Source organism: Dipteris shenzhenensis, chromosome 20 (assembly GCF_047967505.1).
Source record: "Dipteris shenzhenensis isolate YYH24624 ecotype China chromosome 20, Dip_SZ_1.0, whole genome shotgun sequence".
Lineage (NCBI taxonomy): Eukaryota > Viridiplantae > Streptophyta > Polypodiopsida > Gleicheniales > Dipteridaceae > Dipteris > Dipteris shenzhenensis.
This window is the reverse complement of record NC_141615.1, coordinates 17,092,525-17,119,317: the sequence shown is the minus strand read 5'-3', so window position 1 is coordinate 17,119,317 and position 26,793 is coordinate 17,092,525. Positions and strand designations below refer to the sequence as shown.

The 26,793-nt window shown below is 47.0% G+C and overlaps 1 protein-coding gene across 2 annotated transcripts; it reads left to right on the top strand.

Annotated features, from left to right (window-relative positions):
* Positions 1-25,043, top strand: LOC147889354 (uncharacterized). 2 transcript variants are annotated; one of them, XM_087392014.1, is made up of 10 exons: positions 1-317; positions 415-460; positions 542-678; positions 860-926; positions 1,190-1,331; positions 1,434-1,640; positions 2,444-2,517; positions 2,670-2,861; positions 23,877-23,972; positions 24,591-25,043. In XM_087392014.1, the coding sequence occupies exons 1-10, from the start codon at positions 49-51 to the stop codon at positions 24,807-24,809; spliced, it is 1,449 nt and encodes a 482-aa protein (XP_087248140.1). In that variant the 5' UTR covers positions 1-48; the 3' UTR covers positions 24,810-25,043. The 2 variants fall into 2 exon arrangements, with proteins under 2 accessions (XP_087248140.1, XP_087248139.1); XM_087392013.1 differs by having other exon boundaries at positions 2-317; positions 24,411-25,042.
* The last annotated feature ends 1,750 nt before the right edge of the window (positions 25,044-26,793 follow it).

Sequence of the window (26,793 nt, the reverse complement as noted above, 5' to 3'; positions counted from 1 at the left end):
TCATGATTATCATCATCATCATCATCTTCTTCTTTCAAAAGTTTGGATATGGAAGTGCTCCTCTCGCTCCAAATGCCTGTCTGCGCTTTTTGCTCCATTGGAGCTCGCCCTCTGCTGCGAGCCACCAGCAACGACCACAAGAAGAAGAGTGCCGTGGTCGTTGGAGGTGGCTGGGCTGGCTTTGGTGCTGCCCACGCTCTTGCTAAAGCTGGATTGTCCGTTACTTTGTTGGATGCCTCCCAGCACCTTGGTGGCCTCAGCTCTGGCTACCGTTCCCCCCAAGGCCGGCCTGTCGAGGCTGGGATCAAGGGTTTCTGGTATCACCTCTCTGGCTTTTGTCACATTTCTTCTGCTCTTGCTCTTTTGTTGCAGGCTTACTTTGGTATCTGCTGCCACTCGCATTGTCTCACTCAGGTGGCAGTATCATAATATCTATGAGCTAGTTCGAGAGCTTGGAATCGTAAGTGTTTTGCTTCCATTCGCCATGCTTGTCCTGTATCTCAGTTAGCTACTTTCTCACTTCCGAGTTCCCTTTGTGCAGCCATGGCCGTTCACTGATTGGACAAGGAGCACATTCTATTCTCCAGCGGGAATTCAAGTGGAGGCACCTGTTTTTAATTCCTTACCAAGGCTGCCTACGCCCCTGGGGTCTTTTATCTATACATCCCCTTACTTCAGGTTTGATCGTTCCTTTTTACAAGGTCAATGTGCACCAGTGCTTCCTTTAGGAAAACAAATTCATTACTTTATATCTTTTCAGAGTTGAATGGTTTCTTTCAGAAATGTTGCTTTATCTCTTGTCAGAGATGAATGGTTTCTTTGGGAAGTGTTACTGCTTCTGATTGTTTCTACACTTCAGATCATTGTCCGTGCTGGATCGACTGACAGCTATTCCTTTGATAAGAGCTCTGATAGAATTTGACGTGGTAAGGCGTTCACTTTGGTACATGCTTCTGATGAGAAGTGTCATGGATGCTGGCGTGTCGCTTTCTCTATCTCATGCCGTTTTATAAGTCCTTTGAACTTCCATTTTCCCCACGTCCCATTATGCATATGTTTTAATTCAAACGTGAGGATCTATGCCTTTTCGTATTTACCGATGCCTGGTTTGTGAAGGAATTCTATTAAGGCTACATTGTGCAGGACCCTTAACAGTGATAATTAAGGTGCGCGATAAGATGGTTTCCAGGATGAGGAGACTTATAAAAAGTATGACTCGATGACGGCAAGAGAATTGTTTCGTGAGGCTGGAGTATCTATGCGTCTGTACAAAGATTTTTTAGAGCCGATATTGCTCATCACATTGTTTGCACCTCCAGAACAGCTATCAGGTTTTTGAGTTATGAAGTTATGCTTCCAGGCTGCAGTTAACCACTGGGCTTGTATATCATGCATAGTGAAACTCACGTATTTTATCCATTGGGTGCAAACAGCTGCAGCTGCTTTGGGTGCTCTGTACTACTATGTCTTGGCACATCAACAGGACTTTGACGTCCGGTGGTGCAAAGGATCAATAGCAGAGGCTATTTTTAAACCATGGCTTGAAGCCATTGAGAAGCTAGGAGGACGAGTGCTTGTTGGGAAGCGAGTGCAGGATATTGTATGCAGTGGCTCCAATCAGGTCACATCTGTTCTTGCGTGTATGCCGCTTCTCCATCTCTTTTCTTTGACGATAGAAGGTTGAGATAGATGTGACTTGCTTCGGAGATCACACATTGTGTTTTTCATTAGAGTTGTGTTTATGTTAGCACAGGGGGGTTGGCGATCCTTTGAATGTGAATCATAGAAACTGTAATGTGAGTCTCTAGTTTCACGTCTCTTTTAGTGGTATTTCATCACGGATTTGATATGCTTTGCATGATATATCTTTGCCTTGTTCCTTCTCTCGGCTGTTTCTGTCACTTAATAGAAGCCTATTCCAAGGGGAAAGAAAAAGTGAGACTATAATGAAGTAATGGTGAAAATCTACGAAGTAATGAAGTAATAGAAGTCTGGATTCACCACTCTCACTCTGTAGGCTCCTTATCTCAATTGTAAAGGATGATTCTAAGCTTTCAAGCAGACATCATGTTTTGCAAAGGGCCATTGTAAGTAAGTCAGAGGTAAGCTGAACCAGAAAAGTTAGGAAAGAAGATGTGGATGATAGGAGGATAGACAGGAAGGAAGCATTAAAGAAATTTAGGAATGACATGGTGGGGCACGGAAAAGATGTGTCTATGGCCTACGCTGGTGGGACTTAAATTACATCCAGCATCTGCAATTCCATGGAATGTATCGGCTGAAAAGAGAGGTGTACAGAAAGAGAGTTTTGTTCGAGAAAAAGTGAATGTTGCTACGTGTTTGCTCAAATGATCTTGTTGTTTTGCCCGAAACATGCGAAAGTTGTCTTTTTAAGTTGCTCATACTTAGTATGATGGTTCATATAGTCTTCTTGTTGCTACAGTGGGTAGTTCTGGAGACTTGGAACTGTATGAAGCAGATGTGGTCGTTTTTGCAGTTGGAGTCCAAGCTATGCAGGTTTTCAATTACTGTATTTATTGATTTCAGCATTGCTTTTCCCTTTGTCTCTTGGTATTTCTGGAGGCAGTACACACATAAACCATAGAAACGTTTGAACGTATGATTATCAGCGCTAGTAATTGATGAATGCTTTTGTTCTAGGACTGCAGAGAATCGTCGCTTCTTCAGATCACTTAGCACAGAGGGATGATTTTGCTGCAGTAACAAATATTGGAACAATCGATGTGCTTGCAGTCCGTCTTTGGCTTGATCATTTGGTAGACCTACCAACAGCATCCAATGTGCTTGCGGGATTTGAGTCCACCACAGGAGGAACTCTATTTCTTCTCAATGCGTTGCAGGTCTGCAATATCTTTTCTCTGCCCACATAACACATTTTCACGGCATCACCCCCCATTTGATCATCTGAGCATGCATTATCCACTATTTGTTCTATAGTGGATTTTGCAGCATCGATACACTTGTATCGATTAAGCTTTTTGGCTACGTAAAATACACTTTCTTTTTCTCTTTCTTCGCCCCGACCCCTTGTTTTCTTCCCATCCCTTTTTAAAAGTTTAGTATCACTGTAAATTTAGATTTAGATGCTCATTTGGGAGAGAGTAAAATGAAATTGTTTAGACTTCAGAAGCAGTTGTAGCTTGAATGAAGAGATTTTGGACTACTTTTTTATTAGCCTTCTCCTTTAGTGCTAGCCTTCATCATAGCTGAGTCTGCCCTTCACCTCTGGAGTGCCGACAGAAACTCAGTACGAAGACTTTGTATAAATGGATGCTCTAGTATGTGTGGGTGTGTGGATTTGTATGTGTGAGAGCATATATTTATACTATGGTCTACCCCCATTGTTGGGCGCTGATGACGTTAGTGGTGATGTCATAGTAGCTAGTCCCTGCAGGCTATGCGTGATGGAGTTTATGGTTTTCTACCTTATGAGTGACTATCATGAGATTGAAACTGCACTATGTTGTGTTTTTAGAGGATGAGTTTGGGAATGTTCCTGGATTCATCTAGGTATATCACTGTAAATTGGGATTACCCAAGATGTTCCACAATTTTTCCAAAGCCAAATGACTGCCTCTGCTTGGGTATGGACTATGAATGAGAATTTAATTGTAACTATGCTTAAAGTAGTTTTCCTTTTAAGGTTTTAGTTTTGTTCTCTGTCCTCTTGTACACATACACACACACTCTCTCTCTCTCTCTCTCTCTCTCTCTTTCTTTCTTTCTTTCTCTCTCTCTCCCCCCTCTCTTGTGTCTGACATAGCAAGAGGCTCATCAGTCATCCTGGTTGACCTATGGCAGGTTTCTTCCATAGGACTTGGGCATCCCCCTGTAGCCACATGTGATGAAATGGCCCTCTATATGGAGCATAGTCTCCACTTGAGTGAGGGTGACTTCATCCAGCTGCTGTGAGGCATACAGATCCACCTATCCCACCTAGTATGGGCCAGCATCACACAGATTTGAGATCAAGGCTGGATGCGAGATTGCAGCCACATCCATAGAGACCTGAGGCTATCACAAGGAGGTAGAGACGAAGGAGCATGTTCTGCTGCAACACCCTAGATACGATGAGATCCGGGGGAGATATCATTGTCTTTTCACTCATGGTTACGCAGATATGAGTAGATCATCGACTATCAGGATTTGAGATATGCCACACTGTTTGTACATGAGATGACTTGGCTAAGAATCAGACTTATGAGACACACCATAGGACATAGCTCCCAACAGTGGGAGATAATTTGGTTTTTTCTTCACAGGAAAAGAAGTTACTGGCACATGGGCATCAAGTTTTAGACTCGTGAAGTCAATATGAGATTAGATATAGGACCTTTAGGCTGTGATTACTCGCCCCCTCCGTGGCACCATCATTGCTACATCGGCACATCAAGCAGCCTCATGTTACCCAGGGGTCTTTCCTTAGCTAGAGGAACAAATCTTGGATATGTTGCAGACTGTCTGGTTGGGGTGAGTGAAAATGACTCTTTAGAGTGACATTGCATCTTTTTGTGAGAGGGCCACCCTCTCACGACTAGGGTTGTGATTATGCATGCACTCTTCTAGTGGCTGTTGGTTGATCGCCTACGCTTGTTGTGCCTCCCCATTACGCCGATCCGTTGTCATTGTACGTGTCGAACGAATATGGATCTCATGTGCAGCCTTCGTTTGGGGCACTGAGTCCATTGCACATATTAATTGTGTTATGCTCTAGCCGGGATAGCATGACCTCGGATAGATCGGTGGGCATTTAACTGGCGAGACCTTCTCAGAGGTTAGTACCTTGTTTGTTATGGGTATCTGTTGCTAAGTTAGTGACGAGTGCACCTGATAACATCCTATCTAAGCCCACAGCAACGGGGTATACGGCCTTTAATGATACGGAGTTAATTAAAATGAAAGGGCAAGTGGCCGGTCATGATGTCATTGTGTTGTTTGACTCAGCGTCAACTCACAACGTGATTAACTCCAAGCTCGTGAAGAGGCTGAAATTAAAAACAAGTCCATCTGACTATGCGTATACAGTCAGGATGGCAGATGAAAGTTCAACTGAAGTATGGGACCAAAGGGTTACCCAGTTGGAGCTTCGGATTCAGGACTATGCTGAGAAGCTTGATTTTGAAATGACCAAGCTTGCTGATGCAGATATAGCCTTGGGAATGGCGTGGCATTCTAGGAAGAATCCAGCCATTGATTGGAAAAAGCACGTAATCAATTCAAGATGAATGATGTGCTTTATGTCTTGCGAGGTGAAAAAGATATACCTCAGGGACCGTTGGTTTCCGTGATGGAAATCAGAAAGGCTCAAGTAGAGTTTTTATTCCTTTGCACAGCATCGGTAGAGCTGAGGGATGATTCTTCGGCTAGCACTGATGTTACGCAAAGTGGTGAGATGGCCAAGCTGGCTAATCTTATAACAGAGGAGTTCTCTTAATGTTTTAGGGATGAACTACCTCATGGGTTACCTCCAGAGCGGAAAGTTCAACATAAGATTGAACTAATCCCGGGGGCAGAACCTGTAAATAGACCTCCCTATAGAATGAGTTTTGCTGAAGAGTCGGAGGTGCATAGACAACTGGAAGAATACCTCAAGTTGGGGCAGATTCAACCAAGTTTCTGACCTTTTGCTTCGCCAGTGATATTAAAGAAGAAAAAGGATGATACGTTTCGCCTCTGTATAGATTACAGAGCATTGAATAATATCACTGTTAAGCACAGGTATCCGATGGCTCGGATTGATGATTTGCTAGATGCATTACATGGAGCCGCGGTTTTCAGTAAGATAGATCTTAAATGTGGCTACCATCAAATCCGGATTAGAGCCGAGGATGTGCATAAAACCGCTTTTAGAAGCAGGTTTGGTCATTATGAGTTTTTGGTAATGCCCTTCGGACTTACCAATGCTCTAGCGACCTTCGTCATGCTTATGAACGATTTACTACGTCCGTATATCGGAAAGTTCGTAGTACATTTTATTGATGACATCCTGATATTCAGTAAAAGTGTTAGTGAGCATCGTGAACACTTAAGGATAGTGTTCAGTACTTTGAGGAAAGCCATTCTTTATGTGAATAAAAAGAAAACTATACTGTGTATGGTTAGGCTTGAATATTTAGGGTTCATAATTACTCCACAAGGGGTAGAAATGGATCCGAAGAAAGTGGCTGCGATACTAACTTGGCCAATCCCTCAGAGTTTGACCGCGTTGCGATCATTCTTGGGATTTGTCCAGTTTTATAGAATGTTGGGGTAAAGGCACATTGCCACCCCTTTATTAAAGATAAGACATCTATGACTGTCTTAAGACAGTCATAGGGTAAAACCTAATCCTAATAAAACTAATGAGTTTGTGGTGTGGCTCATCACTTCACACCCGCACACTTGTGTCTTCTCTCTCTCACACTCTCTCCCTCTTACTCTTCTTCCCCCTTCAGGCCCTTCAACTGGTATCAGAGCCACTTCTACCTCTACCCTTGCCTACCCACATCCCTCGACCTCTACCTAGCCTCTTCATGGGCCAACGGGCCAGCAGGTGACAGCGCCGTACGGACGTACGTCGTCCGTACATCCGTACGGACGGGCGCAAGCAGCACCGGCGGCAAGCGGAGCACAGCGGCACGGGCGCGGGCACAGATCAGGGCGCGGGCGCGGTCGCGGGCGTAGAGCAGGGCACGACGCGGGCGCGGGCGCGGGCGCGGGCGTAGAGCAAGGCAGCAGCTGCTAGCTGCTAGCCTGCGCAGGTGCAGCCTGTGCACAGCACCAGGCTGCGCGGAACCAGAGCACGCAGCGCGCGCTCAGGTACGGACATCCGTACCTGCTGTACGGACTTCGTACAGGAGCCGTACATCCGTACGGATCTACACTCCGCAGGTACAGGGAGCTGCATCAGGGAGACCGTCGAAATTTTTTTTTCTTTCTTCTCTTCTGGGATTCTGCACACGTGCGCAGGTACATCAAGTACAGCAGGCAGAATTTTTTTTTGGGAAGAAAAAGAAGGGGAAATAGCTCTCTGCTCTTGATTCAGGATCATCTTTCAGTTCACAAAACTGTGTTTTTCTTGAAAGTACAGCAAGTACCTTCATTTACCTCGTGCTTGAGGTGAAGAGAACCACAGTGTGTGGTTGATTGCACAGTTATCTGTTTTCGTGAAGGAAATGCCTTGATTTTGCAGAGGACTTTTATGCTTTTACTGGGCTTGAATCTCAGTTTCCGGGTGAGCAGATCATAGGGCTTTTGTCTGGTAGTTGATGCTTTGTATGCCTTGAGGTAGTGTGGTGCCACAGAGCACACATTTGCCTCGATTTCCGCAGTGTCGAGGTGACATTTTCTTGCAGGTCACATTTCTTGTGCAACACTCAGAGAACCTCAGTTGAGCCACGCTTGGCCAGGGCGCATCGAGTTTACTCGGTCCCTAACTGTCCATCGTTGACAGTGCTCAAAAGGTTCCTCATTGAGTGTTTGTACGTTGGGATCTGTGTATGTCATTTCTACACAGGGCAGTATATGCATTACACTGTTGGATGGTTTTGTCAGAGAGATTTTCATATTGCATGCTACCTGAGTGTTGAGGTGTTCTTCACTTGGTTCAGGTGTCAGATCAAGGGGCTTTTGCCCAGACTTTGTTTGATAGCACTTGGGTTACCGACAGAGATCTTCAGATGCATTTTATCCCCTTGGTAGAAGGGTGATTGCGAAAGTACAAATGAATACGACTGCAATATTTGTCCTGAATTATTTGCTATGTTGTATAGAAAACTCAGCAGTAAGGACAGCCCCAGATCAGATGATGATAAGGCTGAAATGGCCAAGGTTCCGTATGCATCTGCAGTTGGATCTTTGATGTATGCCATGGTTGCCACTCGTCCAGATATTGCTTTTGCGGTGGGAGTCATCAGCAGGTATATGGCAAATCCAGGCAAGCGGCACTGGGAAGCAGTGAAAGGTGTCTTGAGGTATCTCAAGGGTACCAAAGACTTGTGCATATGCTATGGTAGGCAGGATGCATTGGTGCATGGTTTTACAGATTTAGACTATGCAGGGAATGCAGATAACCGGAAGTCTACTACCGGTTATATTTTCACATTTGCAGGAGGTGCTATATCATGGGTGTCTCGGTTGCAGAAATGCATTGCACTGTCAACTACTGAAGCTGAATATGTTGCAGCCACTGAGGCTTGCAAGGAAGCAATATGGCTTACTCGGCTGGTGGGAGACTTGGGCATTACAGGAGATATGCCAGTTTTGCATTGTGATAGTCAGAGTGCTATCATGTTGGCAAAGAATCCGGTCTTTCATCAGAAGACCAAGCACATAGATGTGAAATATCATTACATCAGGGAGGTACTGGAAGACAAGCGACTTGAGCTTGTGAAGGTGCATACTGATGATAATCCTGCAGATTTGCTCACTAAGAGCTTGCCTACTGAGCGGTTTGCACATTGCCGCCACATCATGGGATTAGGATGAGACCATTCTTATTTTATGGTCTTGTATACAGTAACTGTATATTGCTGTAATTTTTATTCTTTTCTCCCCTTTAGGCACATTGGCCTTTAGGTGGGAGGTTGTTGGGGTAAAGGCACATTGCCACCCCTTTATTAAAGATAAGACATCTATGACTGTCTTAAGACAGTCATAGGGTAAAACCTAATCCTAATAAAACTAATGAGTTTGTGGTGTGGCTCATCACTTCACACCCGCACACACCCGCACACTTGTGTCTTCTCTCTCTCACACTCTCTCCCTCTTACTCTTCTTCCCCCTTCAGGCCTTTCATAGAAGGCATATCAAAGGATATTCCGGAATAGTATCGCCATTGACTGATCTGACCTCAGATAAAGTACCTTTTATTTGGGGACAGAATCAACAAGAAAGTTTTAACACCATAAAACAAGCTATGGTCACAGGACCGATGTTAAAAATAGTTGATTCCCAGAAACCGTTGTTCCTAGAAACCGATGCAAGTGGCATTGCGGTAGGAGCAGTCCTCTTTCAAGAGGGAAGGCCAGTAGTCTTTGAAAGCAAGAAGCTTTCTCCCTCTCAAAAGGAATTGGCCAACTCATGAATTGGAGTTGTATGCGGTTATCCATGCTTTGAAAACATGGAGGCATTATTTGTATGGTTCAGAGTTTTATGTGGATGTGGATCATGATACTCTGAAACATTTTTGTAAACAGCCTGACTTGAGGGGCCGCCAAGCTAGGTGGGCAGAGCTCATGCAGGAGTTTAATCTAACGATTGGGTACCGAAGAGGAAAAGACAATAAGGTTGCTGATGCGTTGTCTCGCATTATGCACAACCTGAGTTTCACGGTATTAGAGAGTGCTCTAATGACCGAGATTAGAGAAACTCAAAAGGTGGACGAGTTTGTCCAGAGCTTATGGCCTAATGCTCATGTGTTAAAACTCGGAGAAAATGAAAAGGATGACCTGGCATCCAGAAAAGGCCAAACTTATGCAAGATATACCATAAGGGATGGTATGCTAGAAAGAAATGGCAAGGTTGTAGTACCTAGTCAGAATGATCTCAGGCAGAGAGTCATTCGACAGTGCCATGATAGCCCATGTGCGGGACATCCAGGAGTCGAGAAGACATATAATCTCGTGAAGCGAGATTTCTTTTGGCCAAAGATGAAAAAGCATATTCATGAATATGTGACACGGTGTTTCTCGTGTCAAGTAAGTAAGGCCGAGCGGGTGAAGCCACCCGGACTTTTACAGCCCTTGGAAATACCACTAAGTAAGTGGAAGAGCATTTCCATGGACTTTATTGTAGGAGGGTATAATTCTATCCTTGTGGTGGTTGATCGTCTAACCAAGATGGCTCACTTCATTCCGACTAGAGAGTCTGTTAGTGCCCCGCAAGTGGCGGATTTGTTCATTAGACATATATTTCGTCTGCATGGATTGCGTAGATCCATAGTGTTAGATAGAGATGTCAGATTTACCGGTCATTTTTGGACAGCGGTATTTGAGACACTAAGGACTGAGTTGGGAATGAGTAGTGGGAATCATCCTGAGACGGATGGTCAGACGGAGAGAGTCAACCAGACTTTAGAGGATATGCTGAGGGCATATGTGTCATTGAGGCAACATACATGGGACAAGTGGTTGCCATTGTTGGAGTTTGCCTACAATGATAGGAAACATTCCTCTACAGGGTTCAGTCCGTTTGAACTGAACTATGGTTATAGACCAGCCAATCCAACTATAGTTGGAGTACCTCAGAAAGTGCCTAGTGCCGCGAACTTTATAGTTCAGATGCGGGAGATGCTAGCACTTGCGAGAGCTAATATCCGCCAGGCTATGGATAGAGCCAAGGTGTATGCGGATGAAAATCGGTCTATAAGAGTATTTAAAGAAGGAGAAAAAGTTTTTCTCAGAGTTCCTTTGCACTCGAAGTCGTTGACTTCAGGAGAATGTGCTAAGTTATCACCTCGATATTGTGGGCCGTGGTTAATTCTAAAGAGAATAGGCAGTGTAGCCTATAAATTGGAATTGCCACAGGGGTGTAAGGTGCACCCGGTTTTTCATGTTTCGCACTTAAAGAAATTTTTGCATACAGGTGACTCACTAATTGAAGGTGTGGTTTTGTTTCAGGAGATAGAGGATATTGCAAGGCGCAAGCCAACAAGAATCCTGGACTGAGGAACAATGCAAATACGAAATCGGAAGATACCCACGGTGTTGGTTGCATGGCATGGTCAGCCTCTATCGGAAGCTACCTGGGAATCCGTATACCAGTTACGGAGAGCGTTTCCAGATTTCATCATCGAGGACGCTGATGCTTGAAGAGGGAAGGAATGTTATGCTCTAGCCGGGATAGCATGACCTCGGATAGATCGGTGGGCATTCTCTCTTAGATGACCAACTTTTGTAATAGTTAATGTGCGTAATTGAAATGGTCAAGAGAAGTAACTGCCAAGGTCCTAGGTGAGGGTGAAATGGCATTGACTAGGTAGTTCTGAGTGCTAAGGCCTAGGTGCACCTAAATGTGCAATAATGCCAAGGGGCAAGTGGTTTTTAATGTGCCCCAAGAGGGGTAAAAAGGTGCACCAAGTGGAGAGGCTAAAATGTTGACATTTGGCAAGGAGAACTATCTAGGGAAAATGAGGGTCTCATGGATAAGCATGAAGAAAATAACGAAGAATGTAGGTATCTGACGATCTGCTATCCACGAGAGCGGCTGGGTGGAACAATCTAATGCCATCGCCCGTGATTTGTATCCACGTATGGAATAGAGCTTCGTAAACTAGAGATAGAAAACCAAGAGTGAAAGTAGGTGACAAATTGGTTGTAGAAGGAAGTACTTATCTCCATAACCCCTTAGGGGCAAGTATGCAGCTGGCCCTTCTCATCAAGTAGACACTAGAGCGATGTCTGTGCTGATAATAGGCGAGCCATCCTATCTTCTCGCTTCCATTTGAGTGGTATGAGAACTCTCCATAAGCTCTTGTGGGTTACTATGCATCCCTCCTTATTGAGTAGGTGCTAGCCTTTGTCACAGCTGAGTTTTCCCTACACCTTTGGGGTTCTGACAGAAACCCGTACGAAGACCTTTGTATAAATGGATGCTCAAGTATGTGTGGGTGTGTGGATTTGTTTGTGTGAGAGCATATATTTATTCTATTGTCCACACATACCATTGGCACTGATGATGTTGGTGGGGATGTCATAGAAGCTACTTGTTGCTATGCATGATGGAGTTTATGGTTTTCAATCTTGTGAGCAACTGTCATGAGATTGACACTGTATTGTGTTTTTAGAGGATGAGTTTGGGCATGTCCTTGATTGGGCTAGATACATTTATCAACAGTTTGAAAGAAACAGAAGGAATTGTCATCTCCATAATCTCTTCGGATGTTCTTGGATTCATCTAGATATGTGCTCCCGCCATAAGAGCGAGGATGCAACTTTCAGCTTGTGAAGATTTCTCCATGTTACGGCTTGTTAATATTGTGGTAAACTCTCTTTCCATCTTACGTGGTGCGTTTCCCTATTAGCTAGATTGTGTAAGCATGTGGTGCATTGCCCTATCAACTAGATTGTCTAAGCGTGTTTGGCTTAGAATTGCTCATTTGGAAACGACTTAATGACATTGTATAGTCTTCACATGGACTGCTTTTTTATTAGCCGCCTTCTTTAGTGCTAGCCTTTGCCTTAGCTGAGTGTGCCCTTCATTGCCAGAGTGTTGTCGGAAACTCAGTCTAAGTATGTATGAGTGTTTGGATAAATGTGTGAGTTTTCTTTAAAAGTATGGTCTACACCCATCGTTGGGCGTTGATAATGTCGGTGGGATTTCATGGTAGCTAGTCTCTACTACGTGTGATGAAGTTTAAGGTTTTCAAGCTTATGAGTGACTATGTGTTGTTTTTTTAGAGGATGAATTTATGTTCCTAGATTCATCTAGATATATTTCCAAATCTCTCGAGAGTTAGTGTTAATGCCAAACCTATGTCTGTGATGATCTAGGTTTAATTGCTGGGCAGAACTCATGAAACATTCCATCTTCTTACTTTCCAGTTGGCTCGGGAAGAATGGTATGAGACACAGGCACGCTCATGCGAGTTGGCCTACCATGTGGAGCCTAGCGGCCGCTCCTCAGGTCAGTCAATATAAGGGAGCTTTAGTCGAGGTGCTTGAATTTGGTATGTTCCTAGATTCATCTAGATATATTTCCAAATCTCTCAAGAGTTAGTGCTAGAGCTATGTCCGTGATGATCTAGGATTAGTCGCTTGGCAGAACTCATGAAACATTCCATCTCCTTACTTTCCAGTTGGCTCGGGAAGAATGGTATGGGACACAGGCATGCTCATGCAAGTTGGCCTACCATGTGGAGCTAGCGGCTGCTCTCTAGGTCAGTCAATAGAAGGGAGCTCTAGTCGAGGTGCTCGCTCCTCATCATGAGGTGACTGGCAATGACCGATTATCTGCTCTTGCGATGCTAAAGTGGTCCTCTAAAGGGTTTTTTCCATCCATGCATCCATATTCTAGGAAGGGGTGCCCTCCCAGATGTCTTAACCTTGCGCATCTAGTAAGAGAGGATCCTCACTTCGTATTGCGGTAGCATTTTTCTTGGTTACTCCAGATGTAGGGCTATAGGTGAAGGATTGATATTGTCGTACTTGCCAGCAACCTTATGGAACCTCCTCTGTGCATAGATAATCTGCTAGAGATTTCCCAATCAAGATAGGGATAAGCTTGCTGCTTGGTCCCACATCTACATACCAAGGCTTCAATCTTTTTTTTTTGGGCAAAGAAAGGAAACTTCTATTAATGCTTGAGGAAAACCCCATACAATCAACTGCGAGAAAGGCTAATGATGGTGAATATAAGTAGAAAAGACTGGCCGTCCTAGACCGGTTTGCTGGCAAGTCCAGCTCACTGCCTAAGGACTATCCGGAACAGGGGCTAACAGCCAGGATAGAGGCCTGTACATCCAGCGGATATCTCCTGCCGAAAAGGTGTAGAATATGCATGCATGTCAAGCCTTGCAGAAACTCTCCCGCCGCTCAACGTACATCATGATCCTGGGACGCAGGGCTCCCAACAAGCCCGTAGTGTGAAGAAGATGTCCTATTAAATGGCTACCAAAATAGCCACCGGTGGAATCTAGTGTGTGCTCATCACTTGACTGCAGCTAGCGACTTCGATGTTCGAGGCAGTGATGCTGGCCATTGTCTCCCATACACTATCCTCCGGTAGCGGCTATGGTCGAGTGCGGGACGGTGGTACGGCATCAAGGAACTCCATCCGGATGACTTGCTCACCGTAAATCGTGTATGCTAGTGAGACTGGATCAATGGCAAAAGAGTGGCGTCCCTCTGTGAGCCACAGCATCATCCCCCACGTGAAATCTCACTGCATCCTTTATGTCCTGGCCACAATCCGGAGCGCTACCTTTCAAATGCTCTGTGCCATAGGCAATGTGGGATCGTCTCTAGCTTGCCCTCCGTACAGCGGGCGAATCTACCATCGACCCTCCCTCATCTGCTCTAGCCAAGGACCGATGGGTAGGCCTCCGTGGGCCACCATCCTAAAGAAGTAGGAGATCTTTTGTGGCCGTAGACTAGACCATATACATGGCCAAAAGTGGCTGACCACCTCCGTGGGGACCTCCTACTCCAGCCAATGTCGCGCCCTCGATGGAGTCCAAGCTCCAGCCAACTAGATGTGTCTGCCAATGCGGGTCGTATAAGAGAAAAAGGGCACCTCCTCTATCTTGTCTGAGTGTCCCACCCGCACGGGCCAATACCACATTGGATGTCCCTTAGAGGTCTACCCTCCCACAACCAAAGCTGCCTCTGGGCTGGAAAGGACTGTAGTTGGGTCTATATGCCACTCTTTGCCCAAGTGATCGACCACCCTGATCCTCTGCCACTCTATGTCCTCCAAAATCCAGCTCCTCCGCCTCCCTCTCTGACTCACTCTGTAGAAGCCCCCCATGTCCCACCTTGTAGAATCTGCGGTGGATGAAGCCCAGGTGCTCCCTGGAAAAAACGCACCCTGAGAGGCACTCTCATGCGTGAGAACTGCCCATCCCAACAGGGAGGGGTCCAAGGGTTCTGCAGCCCTTCCCACCACGACTCAAGGATCGTTGCATTGATCTCTGTCATGCGTAGGCGTGCTCCGCGCAAGTGGGCAGCTCTAGCCTCTACATCCCTAGGGAGGCTTCTCCAGGCCGTAAAGGATCTCGCTGGGCTGCTGTCCCACTGTGCCCATCCAATGTGCGACCTCTGTCCTAGCATCTGACCGTCCTTATCCTTGACCTGCGGGTACCAGAGAATAGGCTTTCTCTTGAACTCCTCTTTGCAGGAAGGGCTGGCCAAAATGAGTCATCTTGGGGATCCTCTCCCTGTGAGCGGTGCCTCTAAGAACATCCATCTAGAGGACTGCTGCCACGGTCCACCTGTCCGGGGGGAGAAGTCCCCTCTATAGGAGGAGCTTCCAAGGCTATGTGCTTGGATTGAGCCCCCGAACCACTAGCTTGCTGAGGAGGGCCTGGCTCTGCATCTCTGGGCCTATGATGCCCAATCCACCCTGAGTCTGTGGAAGGATCATAGTTTGCCATGCCACTCTAGCCCTGGTGTTCCATGTGACATTCGACCCTGCCCATAGGAAGCGCACCACTCGTCTGGCTGTCCCATGCAGCCTCTATGGAAGCACCAACAGGATGCGATGTACCAAGACGTAGCAAGTAAGACTTGGTTGACCACAAGGGCCCTGCCTGCTAAGGAGAGTTTGGCCGAGCTTCAATATAGAAGCTTGCGCTGAACGCTCTCTAGAACCGGGGCAATCTGCTACTGTGCCGTGATATCCAGCCCCACCTAACACCCTAGGTATCTCGTTGTCTGTCCTTGTGGGATCCACCGGAAGCTGTCGAGCCTTGTCCCCTAGTCTCGAATCTCTTGGACCTCCTCCATGCCTGTGAAGAAGCCTACAAACTCGGGCCAGTTCATCCGTGCCCCAGATGCCTCACAATAAATGGTCAGAGCCCCCCTGACTGTCTCGAGGCTCGCTTGAACCCTCCACAAACAAAGCTGTGTCATCCGTAAACTCTGAGTCCAGCAGCTCCTCCTCCTGCTAAATCAGGAGCCTCATGCCCGAAAGACCAGCAGCCTGAGAGGGTATGGGCTTCGCCACGAAAAGGAAGAGGTAAGGGGCAAGAGGTCAGCCTTGTCTGACCAAACGGGATAAAGGAAATGCCTCTCTTGTGTGGCCTCCAAGGGTCACTTGGTTGGAGCTTCCTGCATAAAGTGCTGAGACCCCTCGGATTCACCGTTCGGAGAAGCCCGATCTCCTCATCGTGCCCTCAAGGAAGGACCACTCCACTCTGTCATACGCATTCTCGAAATCCGAGAGTCTCTAGCCCAATCTACTGCCTTCCAGAAGGTGAAAATGTTATCCAGGATGCTACGTTCCTGGACAAAACCGCTCTGTGTCGTGGATGATATCTGGAAGGTGGGGTCAAACTCAAGACCTTGGCCAAGATTTTGTATGCAGTGTCCAGTAGGGTGATTGGCCTCCATTGTCGAATGTCCATCCTATCCCCTCCTTTTGGGAGCAAACAAATCCATTTGCAACTTACAGACAGTGGGAGAGAACCGGTGTCAAAAATCTCCTGGCAAGCCCATAAGAGCGAGGTGCGGATATGCTCCCAAAAGAAACGAAAGAAAGTCAAAGTCAAGCCATCCTCCCCTGGGAGCTCCTCCTCCGTGAAGGGGGCCTCTAGACATCTGCTCAACTGTGGAGAGACCATTGCTGGAACTCGCTCCCACACGGCCTCTCTGGCCACAAGGGAAACTAGGGTCTCCTCCTCTGTCTGAAACAACTGTCTATAGAAGTCCGTAGTCATCTCCAGAATCTCCTGGGGGTTTGTGTGCACCTGACAAGATGCATCTCTCAACTGTTGCATCTGCACAGTTGCTGAGCGTGGCCCGGTGACCTGAATGAACTTTCAAGTCATCGTGTCCCCTTGCTGTACCCCTCTGGCCCATGAAGAGTGTTATGACAACTCAGCCCTCCGTATCTCCATCTCCTGCAAGGTCAATCTTGCAGCCTCATATCTCTCGCTGAGCCACTGTGACCCAGGGTCCTAGCCAAATCCCTCCGGAGGGCTTTCTCCCTCTCATGCGGGGCATGCCTCCTCCTAAGAGCCTGGGACTGCAGCTCTGCGCTACTCCTATGGACCACCTCTGCTACCCAAGCTGCCCAACCTGCAGGGGGTCCTCCCTCAGGCTGCTGCCAGATCACAGCAATGGAGTGTTGGACCTCCTCCTCCTAAAGCAGGTTGTTTGGGATGCGAATCCCCTTTTGGGGGAGATCCAGACCGGGCTGCTCTAGGTGAAGAATGATCGGAGAGTGATCAAACATCGTGGTACCTGCTAAGATACCAGTGGATCCCCCTCTGTTCATAGCCCAATCCCTGACATAAAAATTGTTGAGGTGCTCCAGTAGCCCATCATGCCTCCTCTGCCCAAAGGGAAAGCGTAGGCTGCTTGGAATCCTGGTGAACTCTGCCTCCCGCCAAGGGTCTCGACCACAAATTGCGAACACAAACTGCTCCCAGGTGCTCTTCTTTGCTGCTGGCTTCTCAGAGAACGAAGTCCCCCCTCTGTGCTCTCTAGATTGTTGAAATCACCTCCTACAATCCATGAGTCGACATCTAGGAGGCACTGAGTCAGACGTCTCCAAAAGGCTGGCTGATGCTGTCTACACGCCGGTGCGAAGACGTTTAGGACCCCGATCCTGAGACCTCTCGCTTGAAGGCCCATCCACACGGCCCTGCTTGTGATCAGCTCTCCCTGGTCGAAGACCTTAGACGCTATTGCCTGCGAGTCTGAGATGCAAACCCCACCACTCTTGCCAACAGTTGGGGACCAGACCTCGGGGCCCCTTTGGGGAAGGAGGTGGTGACGGCGCTTGATGTCTGCCGCTGTGAACATATGCTCATGGATCAGGATGAGGTCGATTGACCTCCCTGCCACTGCTCGTTGCAGCCCCCTTGCGCAGAATCAGATGATGTGATTGACTGCATGCACGATCGTGGAGTCCATGCATGTTCCAACTCACTACTGTCTAGCTCATGAGGAGGATGCCGAAGGGAACAAGGCTTGCCTATGCCCGGGAGCTTGTTCTAAGAATTGGGACTTCTATGATTTGGAAGGGGGGCTTTGAGGGGGAGTAATCCGTCCCCGTGCGCCTAAGAACCAGAGTGGCCACCAGCTCAATTCCCACTTTTCGAGCCCAGTGCATCACGAAGGAGAAATCTGCCCCAAAAGCCTCTGCACACTGCTGAAGCGTCCAGTGCTGCTGTGATGGATAAATCTTGGCTTCTTGGGGCAGCCGGATCACTCCTACTGCCAGCCCTGAGCTTGGTCTCTTGGGCGTGAAACCAAGCTGGAACAAAGCTGACGATCCATAGGAAATCCACATGTCCAACCCATACGGCCCCATCCACTTGTCCATCGTGTGGGACAGCTGCTCCTCTATCATGGCATCAAACATCTACAGAGTCCATCTCTCCTCTCTTGTGGGGGCGAACTCCATACCCTAGAAAGGATGAGTGCAGGAATTGATCATGCTGAAAGAGCCCCTCTTGTGGGGCTGCAGAATCAGGACTGCCAAGTTGAGAGACAGAGGATAGGCGTTTGGAATGGCTAGATAGTTCCATGGTCCCAAACGCCAAAACTCCCGCGGCAAGGGGAGTCTTGGTCTAAATTTTAGGTCCGGGCCCTGCGAGTGGACATCCTACTACCCTTGGACTCCTGGTGTGGGGCTATGGTCCTATGTTGCTTGACTCTCGCCTGCTGCGTTGGGAGAGGGGCTGTGGGGGGACAGATCCTTATCCTTGCTCAGTGGTTGGGGGTCCGGTGAGGTGTGGGAGGAGGGAGGGGTGGACCGCTTTGTTGAAGAGGGAGGAGTGATGAGGGTAACGATCTCCGAGGGTGCTGGAGGAGGGAGGGAGGGGAGTGGCGGGGGGGATTTGAGGGGCGACGGGGAGGGGTGGAAGGGAGGAAGAAACTGGGGGGTGGCTCCGCTGTTGATTGTGTCTGTGTCGAGGCCTCATAGCGTTCCCTCACCAACTCTAACTCCTGAGACCTAGGGGTGTGCTTGACATTGGTATCTCTGAACCGTGAGGAATCGGTGGAGACTCAGGAGGGGGGGGGGGGGGCTTGTAGGTAAGTTTGCTATCTGCTTCACCCGAGGAGAGGAAGATCCAAACGCTGATTCAACCTGCGTCTGGCTCTCCGTCTCGTATTCTTGCGAGTCTTCTTGCTCGGTTTTTTTCTTGCTTTTTACCAGGATCCACTTGCCCTCAGAGGGTGTCACCCAAGAGCGTGCTAGTCCCTCTCCTCCTGTTTCTTTCATACTCTGTCGAAACAGTGTGGAAGGAGGGGGGGTCGCTCCTGCCCTCTAGGACAGTCCTTGGCTAGGTGATCCAAATGTTGGCAACACATGCATTGCCCAAGGATCCCAGAGATCTCCACCCTCTGCCGGAGTGACCCCCCTGTCCAGGGTCTCGAGAAGGATCACCTCCAGGAGGGCCTTCGAGTGCTCGACGCAACTAACATGAGCTTGGGGACCCCATCATCTACCACTATTGAAGTTGCCATAACCTGCGGGGACTTCAACATTGTACCAAAGGCCCTCCCTATGGAAGGATGGACTTGTACTGTCTTGGGAGCCCGGGAGAGCAAAGCGTCACCAGGAAGCGAGGTACATGGTGTGTCGTGTCCATATCCTCCACTGTAGAAACCGTGGTACCAAGGGATAAGGTAAACTAGGTGTGGCCCTGGACAATTGGACTTTGCTCCACGAGGGCCTAGGTGGTGATTGGGGAGCTCAACTGGAGCAGAAAGACGCCCCTCCCATAGATAGTAACCTCCTGAATGTGGTCGCCCTCTAGGGTTAAGCTTGCCTGGAGCCACTCATGAACCTGCCTCCTCGATGGTGTCAAGCCTACTATCCGGCCTACCACTGCTCTGTCTTAAAGAGATTGAACTGTGTGCTGAACCTGCTGCTTGTCCGAGGGGGAGAGACAAATCCTCACAGCTCTGGGAGTCGAGGAAGCTGCCATGAGAGCTCCTTTGGCGAGACCAAAAGGTCACTGTCAAGATTCTGCTCCCCACCAAACAAGCACTAACGTTCTGCTGCCACAAGGGGGGGGTATGCGTTTCGAAGCTGAAAACCACCTGATGTGATGGGACTGAAATGAGGTCCTCAGCCTCTCTCGAAGCTGCCACGACTCACTTGCGGGGACCTTCTTGCACCACAGTCCGGGCATAGAAGGGCTGTGAGACACCTTTCTCCAGCTGCCTTTGGGCACGGGGAAAGCCACTCCTTCCCTTTATCTGTTCTACAAGCCCAGCCCACCACACCACTTGGCCGCCTACACTTGGCGGGATGGGTCGCCCAAGGCACGAGGGGAGCCTGCTGCTCCCTGTTCTCTTGCAACGACCACTCTGACGGTCTGTTGACCAAGGGCTCACGCAGCTGGTTTGCTGCAGTGCAAGACCATGAGGCGGGGGCACCAAGTCTTCAATCTTGAGAGCATATGCTCTTGAAAGCATGGGAATGTCCACTCAGTTGCCAACGAGGGCCCACAATAGCTCTTTCATAAGAATTCAACATCTGTGTAGTAGTCATGAAGCCTGTGGATGTTTGAGCTCAAACTGTGTGCTGATGTATGAGCTCACCTTGCCTAATCAAGATAGAGATAGCCTACTTCGTTTCACTGTGGATACCAAGTCTTCACTGTTGAAAACATATGCTCCTGAAGCATGGGGATGTCCACTCAGCTGGCAAATAGGCTGACTGTAGCTCTTTCTTACGGATCAGCCTGGTGGTTGTCTTGCACAGTCATGAAACATGTGTGTGTATAAATGGATGCTCTAGTATGTGTGGGTGTGTGGATTTGTATGTGTGAGAGCATACTTTTATACTATGGTCTACACCCACTGTTGGGCACTGATGACGTCAGTGGGGATGTCATAGTAGCTAGTCCCTGCTATGCGTGATGGAGTTTATGGTTTTCAATCTTATGAGTGACTATCGTGAGATTGAAACTGCACTATGTAGTGTTTTTAGAGGATTAGTTTGGGAATGTTCTTGGATTCATCTAGGTATATGTGTTCCAGCTCACCATGGTCCAACCCATTCCTTTTTTTTTGGGGGGGGGGGGGGGGGGACGGTGAATTGGGCCTTCTTGGAACTGAAGACTTGTGTGATGGTACATCCAATCCATTGGACTTTGAGAGGTTTTGGGGTGGATAGTCCATGTCTGTGTGGGATTGTGCTAAAGACATCACCAGCTCCAAGTGAGATCAGTAACCTCTAACTCCTAGTCTCTAGAGCATTGTTGGGATATCTCAAGGTGTATGCCTCAGGCACACCTTATGTTTCTATGTGTGAGTGCGAGAGGCACAGTTAGGTGCCCACAAGCACAGTTAGGTGGTGGAAAAGCCACATAGGATGATTGAGAGAATCTAGGAGCAGATTGAGGAGATGATTGTGGAGCTCTGAGGTCATCAGTGATGTCAGTGAGCTTGTATGAGGTGCCTACTTAAGGACCTCACTCTTCTTCATTCCATAAGCAAGTATTCTGAGTTTGTGTCCACTCTACTCTTTCTTTTCAGTATTCCAACATGGTATCAGAGCCCTTTGATCCCCCTTGAGCCCATTTCTGCCACATCATCATCTTCTTCTTCATCTTCTTCTTCTCCATTTTCCTCTTTCTTCTCAAAATCTTTGAGAGCTTGGTTCTCCATCTACAAACAGCCATTGCCCAAACCCTCTGAGCTGGAAACTCCTCTAGTATGGGCGAACTTCCACCTGCAAGCAATTGAAGAAAAAACGTCTGTGGTGGCTGCCATTCTCCAAACAACGAATTTCTTCTGTTGCTCAATACTCCCTGTCTGCTCCGCCATTGCCTGAGCCCTCTTAGGAGTAGATGGGCGACCTCAAGACGAAGATTTTGAGCCATTTTTCAGGTCATTTGGTTCAGTAACGAGGGAGAAATTGTCAAAACTCAGTTTCAGCCTGTAGCAACTCTCCCGGGCAAAAGTGCGCACCATTTCGTCCAACCTCTGTGCTGGACCTTCTCTGGTATATGAGCTTTCTTTTGCTTCAGAAAGCCCTCTTTTCCTTGCTTTGAAGAGTGAGCTACAAGCCCTCCAAGTTCAGCTTTTCAGTTTTGACAGTTTTGGACAAGTTTTTGAAGATGATGCTACATAAAATGCTACTCTAGCATTTCTGGTTTTTTGAAGCTTTCAATAACTTCAGTACAAGTGTGGATTCAGTTTTGTTTTGACTTGCTAGACCTGGTTTTGATTGGAAAGTGTTTATTTCATCCACTTCTATGAAGCATGTAAGAAGAAGCATCATTGTTTGAAATCTAGTCACTACTATTTGCTACATTAAGTGCTCATATTTTGGAAGTCTTTCAGTTATTTTTGCCTTGTAAGAGAGATAGACACTGCTCAATATCTGGGTTAGACCCTCTCATGGCTACCATATTTAATCTTGAGAAGTTCAATGGAAAGGGCTTCCATACATGGCAAATGAAGGTGAAATTTGCATTGATGCGGGAGAACTTATGGGGACTTGTCAAACCCACTCCTACCGCTTCTTCTACAGCCTCCAATGCTGGAGAATCCTCAACACCGACACGACCGGCAAGGGATCCAGCAAGAGAAGAAAAGGGATATGGTATCATTGCTCTTGCTTTGGGTGATGATTATATACACCATATCTCTGACTTGGAGTCTCCTTCGGAAGCTTGGCAGAAGCTAGACATGATTTTTGGTGCAAGCTCTCACATCTCTAAACTATCACTTAAAATCTCTTTCTTTGAATTAAAGATGGCAAGTGATACTACTTTAGCTGCTCATGTCAACTATATGCGGAGTCTTATGACTCAATTAGCTTCTATCAACTCTCCTATCACCCCTGATGATGCTATGGCAGTGTTACTTAAGAGAATGCCTGAAAGTTTTGATCACATTGTTAGCACTTTGAAGAATCTTCCCAATCCTAACCTTGAAGGTATTATCTCTGCTCTCCAAGAAGAAGAAAGGCATATGGAGCTAAGGAAAGGCAATGACACTGCTTATGCTGTAAAAGTCCAGAAGGGCAAGTATACTCCTTGCAATCACTGTGGAAAGACAAATCACCTTTCAAAGGACTGCTTCAAAATTAATCCATGCAAGCACTATGGCAAGAACAACCATCATGAGAAGTTTTGCAGAGCCAAAGCAAAGAAAGAAAATGCAAATCTACTTACAGTTGAGCCTCCACAAGATGAGGCATCCCATGAAGATTATGCATTTTAAACATCTCTATGTATGCTCCAGATCTCTCTTTTTATGTCAAGGTACTCAGCCTGGATAGTCCTCCAAAATGAATGAAAATAAACTATTGTGTTTTGTGTGTTTTGTAAACACCTCTAGTCACCTTATGATGTAGGCCATGTGTATGTTTTGTTCCATGGTACCTCCTGCAAACATTGTGTGCATGTACATGCAGGGGAGATAACCATTGGAAGGTCTTTTTGTATCCCTTTTGTTTACCTTACACCCAAGGGAACCCTTGCTAGCATGAGAACCTAGCCATAGATTTATCCTTGACCACCATGAGATGGCATGAGAAACTATGAGACTAGATGTATCCTTGACATAGCCTGAGGCATTTCCTTGAGGGGGGGTTTGTTGGGATATCTCAAGGTGTATGCCTCAGGCACACCTTATGTTTCTATGTGTGAGTGCTAGAGGCACAGTTAGGTGCCCACAAGCACAGTTAGGTGGTGGAAAAGCCACATAGGATGATTGAGAGAATTTAGGAGCAGATTGAGGAGATGATTGTGGAGCTCTGAGGTCATCAGTGATGTCAGTGAGCTTGTATGAGGTGCCTACTTAAGGACCTCACTCTTCTTCATTCCATAAGCAAGTATTCTGAGTTTGTGTCCACTCTACTCTTTCTTTTCAGTATTCCAACAAGCATCTGGTAGAAACATAAGCTCATATTTGGGGGGAGAACATTGTGCAGGTTGTATAGGCAGAGGAGTCGGGCAAGGTTCCATATGCAATACTTTTAACCTCTGTCCAAAGAGTGGCACTGCCTTTGCTTTTGCTCATTCTTTCTCATCTGCCCTAAAGCAATGATGTCAGGCATGCTGATTTGCTTTTGCTCATTAGTTGTCACACCTGCTTTAAATGGATTATGCTGTTTTGTTTGTTCATTCTAAAATACTTTGAAAAATGGTAAGAGCTTATGGATAAAAAAGATGATGAAAGTGAGCTTATGGAGTTCGTAATTTTGGTTTTAGTTACCTGAATTGATAACTATTGCATCCACAGGAAGAATTCAAAATGGAAAAAGGAAGTGTGCTTGAGGTCGATCTATATCATGCTAACCAACTTCTTCCGCTTTCAGACATGGCTATTATCAACAGGGTATGTACCTCCTTTCCTGCTTTCCTTAGTTTCCTCTATTTTCCTTCTCTGTGTTTCTTTGTACTAGTCTCTCTATCTATCAATTAGACTCACACTCTACCTTTGAGGGGTGTGGTTGCCTGCTCTTCATGTCTCTTGCACCTATTGTTGTCCCCTATCCTGCTCATTCATAATCTTGAATAATTTTTTCTACACACGTATATGATCAGGATCTCTTAGATCTTTTATATGCACATGGCAGAAATCACAAAGCTGTGCATGTGTGCAACTTGTCATTTGTGCCATCAAATCATTAGAGTTTCATTGCTGTGTCTTGAAAACTGGGAAGAACTTGGACAATGGCCATTATTTAACGCAGACAGGACATGGGCCTTTTGTTAAATAATTCGTGCTTTCAACTTCTAGGGTTTCTACTGATATCTTTGATATGCAAGCCAGGTTCTGCAGAAGTACCTGATTAAATGCAACCCACAGTTTGCTTTGGCTAAGATTGTTGACAGCAGTGTGCTGCGTTTCAAGGGGGCTGTAACTCTATTTGGTCCAGGAACACATGTGCACATGCCTTCAACTTCTACAAGTTTCTCTAACGTCTTCATGGCTGGTGACTGGTTGCGTCAGGGTCCAGGATCCCATGGAGCAAAAGGTCTCTCTCAAGAAAAGGCATATGTGACTGGACTGCAGGCTGCTAATGCAGCAGCTTCATATTTGGGCCTGGATAGGCATACCCTTGTAGTAGACGTGGAACAAGATGAACCTCATATTGCAGCTGCGAAGATAGTGGCCAGGGAATACAGGCTATTGACTCGCAGAGCTGGAGTTCCGTCTCCTTTTCTGTAACGGGGATTAGTATCTGGATAAAACATGCCTCTCTAGGTTAGATTTTGGCGAACAATCCTTCAATATTTTAAGGATCAAAACTACCTTATAGGTTTGGCTGGCAAGTTATGGTTAGAACATCAGTGCTGCAAGTCTATATTTGTCAATTCGTACAAGGTATTCAAGCGCTCTAACACAATTCTCTTTATAAAGAAGAGGAACACAACGGGAAAATATATTCACAGGAATGTAGGAGTGACGTATTGAGAAGTCGTAAAGAATATGGTGTCTAAGCTTTACTGCCAAAGATTTAAAGTTCATTCCACTTCTCACCTTTTTTCCACCATCGAGTCACTACTACTTCCAGCTCCACCTCCAGTACCACTCAAGGTATACCCGTCCCATCCCCCTTCTCCTTTTTCCGTCTTCCCTCCCATTTTTTCGTTTTCTTCCCCTTTCCCATCCCTTAAACTTTTTGTCGCTTCCCTCTTCTCCTTTCCCCCTACATCTCAAATTTCCATCACATTTCCCCGACTCCATTGACCCCCCTTTTTCCCCCCTTCCATCCTCGCTTTTCCATCTGTTTTCGACCCAGCCCTCCTCTCTTCCTGTCTTTCGCTCTCCCCTCTCTCTTTTTTGTTCCCCCTTTACCTTTTCCGTTTCCCCTCTCTTTGATTTGCAACATCAAGGATGAGTGAGCTTTGATGAAGTCTCTGAAAGTGCCTGTGTGATGGAGATTGCTCAAGGCATCCCTAGCCTTCCATTCGATGTGGGCGGGTAAGAATTGCATACGCAATCTTTGCTGGAGCTCGTCCCACGTGGAGATGGAGAGAATGTTCCTTTGCAGATGCTCGTATTCTTTAAAATTGCTTGGCATCGTCGGAGAGATACGTAGAGGCATGCAAAACTTGCTCCTGGGGGTTACCGATTTTAATCAATGCGAGGTATTGTGTCATATCATAAATGAAGTTTTCTAGAACCTTCACTTCGCGGGCACCCTTGTAGCGTTCAGGTTCCTTCAGCTTACTTGCTGGACAATCTTCCTTCTTTCTGCGAGCGCAGAGACTTGGATTCGGACCTCGGCTAACTGCTGCTGCTGCAAGAGCTCATGCTCTGTGTGGAGGGACAGCATAGCAGTCTCCAAAGCCACGAGTCGGATCTCGTGCTTGCGGAACCGAGCCTTGGTGCGACTTTCTGTTACAGGGTTGACGGGATCACCTTAGACTTCTTAACGATATGCAACTTCGCCACTAACTGCCGGTTAGTGGCTACCATCGCTCTACCACGTGTAACAGGGTCTGAGTTTCCTCTTAAAATTTTACATGAAACTCCTCCTCCTTTCTCGGCTTATACTCACACCTTGTTTGCTTCCTTACAGGATCGCTCACAGCAACCTCTTCTCCTTGTTTGTCTCCCGCAGACCGCGGCTCGTTCACCTTGGGCCGTCTGATCTCGGTACGCATGAAGGGTGGCTTTACATCCTCAAGCCCCGCCATCGATCTGCTTTACTTAGGCTAAAAGGATATCCCGGTCGGCGCAACCTACCCCTTGGGTCACTTAGAGTCTGTGCTGCAAAAGGATTGATATGCCACCGAATTTTCTCTGCTATGCAAACCACCTACGCGTCTCTGACGGGATCAAACCCCCAATGGCCTCGTTGAACCCCAACGCCCTTGCCAATGGGCTAGTCACTGTATATTTCCCTAGTTAGCGTCACACTTCCTTAAAGCTTTACTCCCTAGAACTTGACCGTGCACGTAAAGCCCGGGTCTCCAAAAGGTCTGCTCCCCGGTTGCGATCAAGGCAAGACCTCCAAGAATATCCGCTAGGTATCTGCAGATTCGCGCGTGCAGGGACTTTTGGGTCCTGAAATCGGCCGAGAGGGATGTCTCCTGCTTGGTTGACACGGAAGACATTCCACAACACTATAAATCTCTTTACTTGGCTAACCCACGTCGATACTCATGACAGACTATTCGTTTTTAGGAGCTCTGGATCTACGCGG

Coding starts and splice junctions, on each gene's coding strand:
- LOC147889354 (XM_087392013.1), top strand. CDS start 49: ATGGAAGTGCTCCTCTCGCTCCAAATGCCTGTCTGCGCTTTTTGCTCC. Junction 318..414: donor GCTGGGATCAAGGGTTTCTG/GTATCACCTCTC, acceptor TGTCTCACTCAG/GTGGCAGTATCATAATATCT. Junction 23,973..24,410: donor ACATGGCTATTATCAACAGG/GTATGTACCTCC, acceptor TATGCAAGCCAG/GTTCTGCAGAAGTACCTGAT.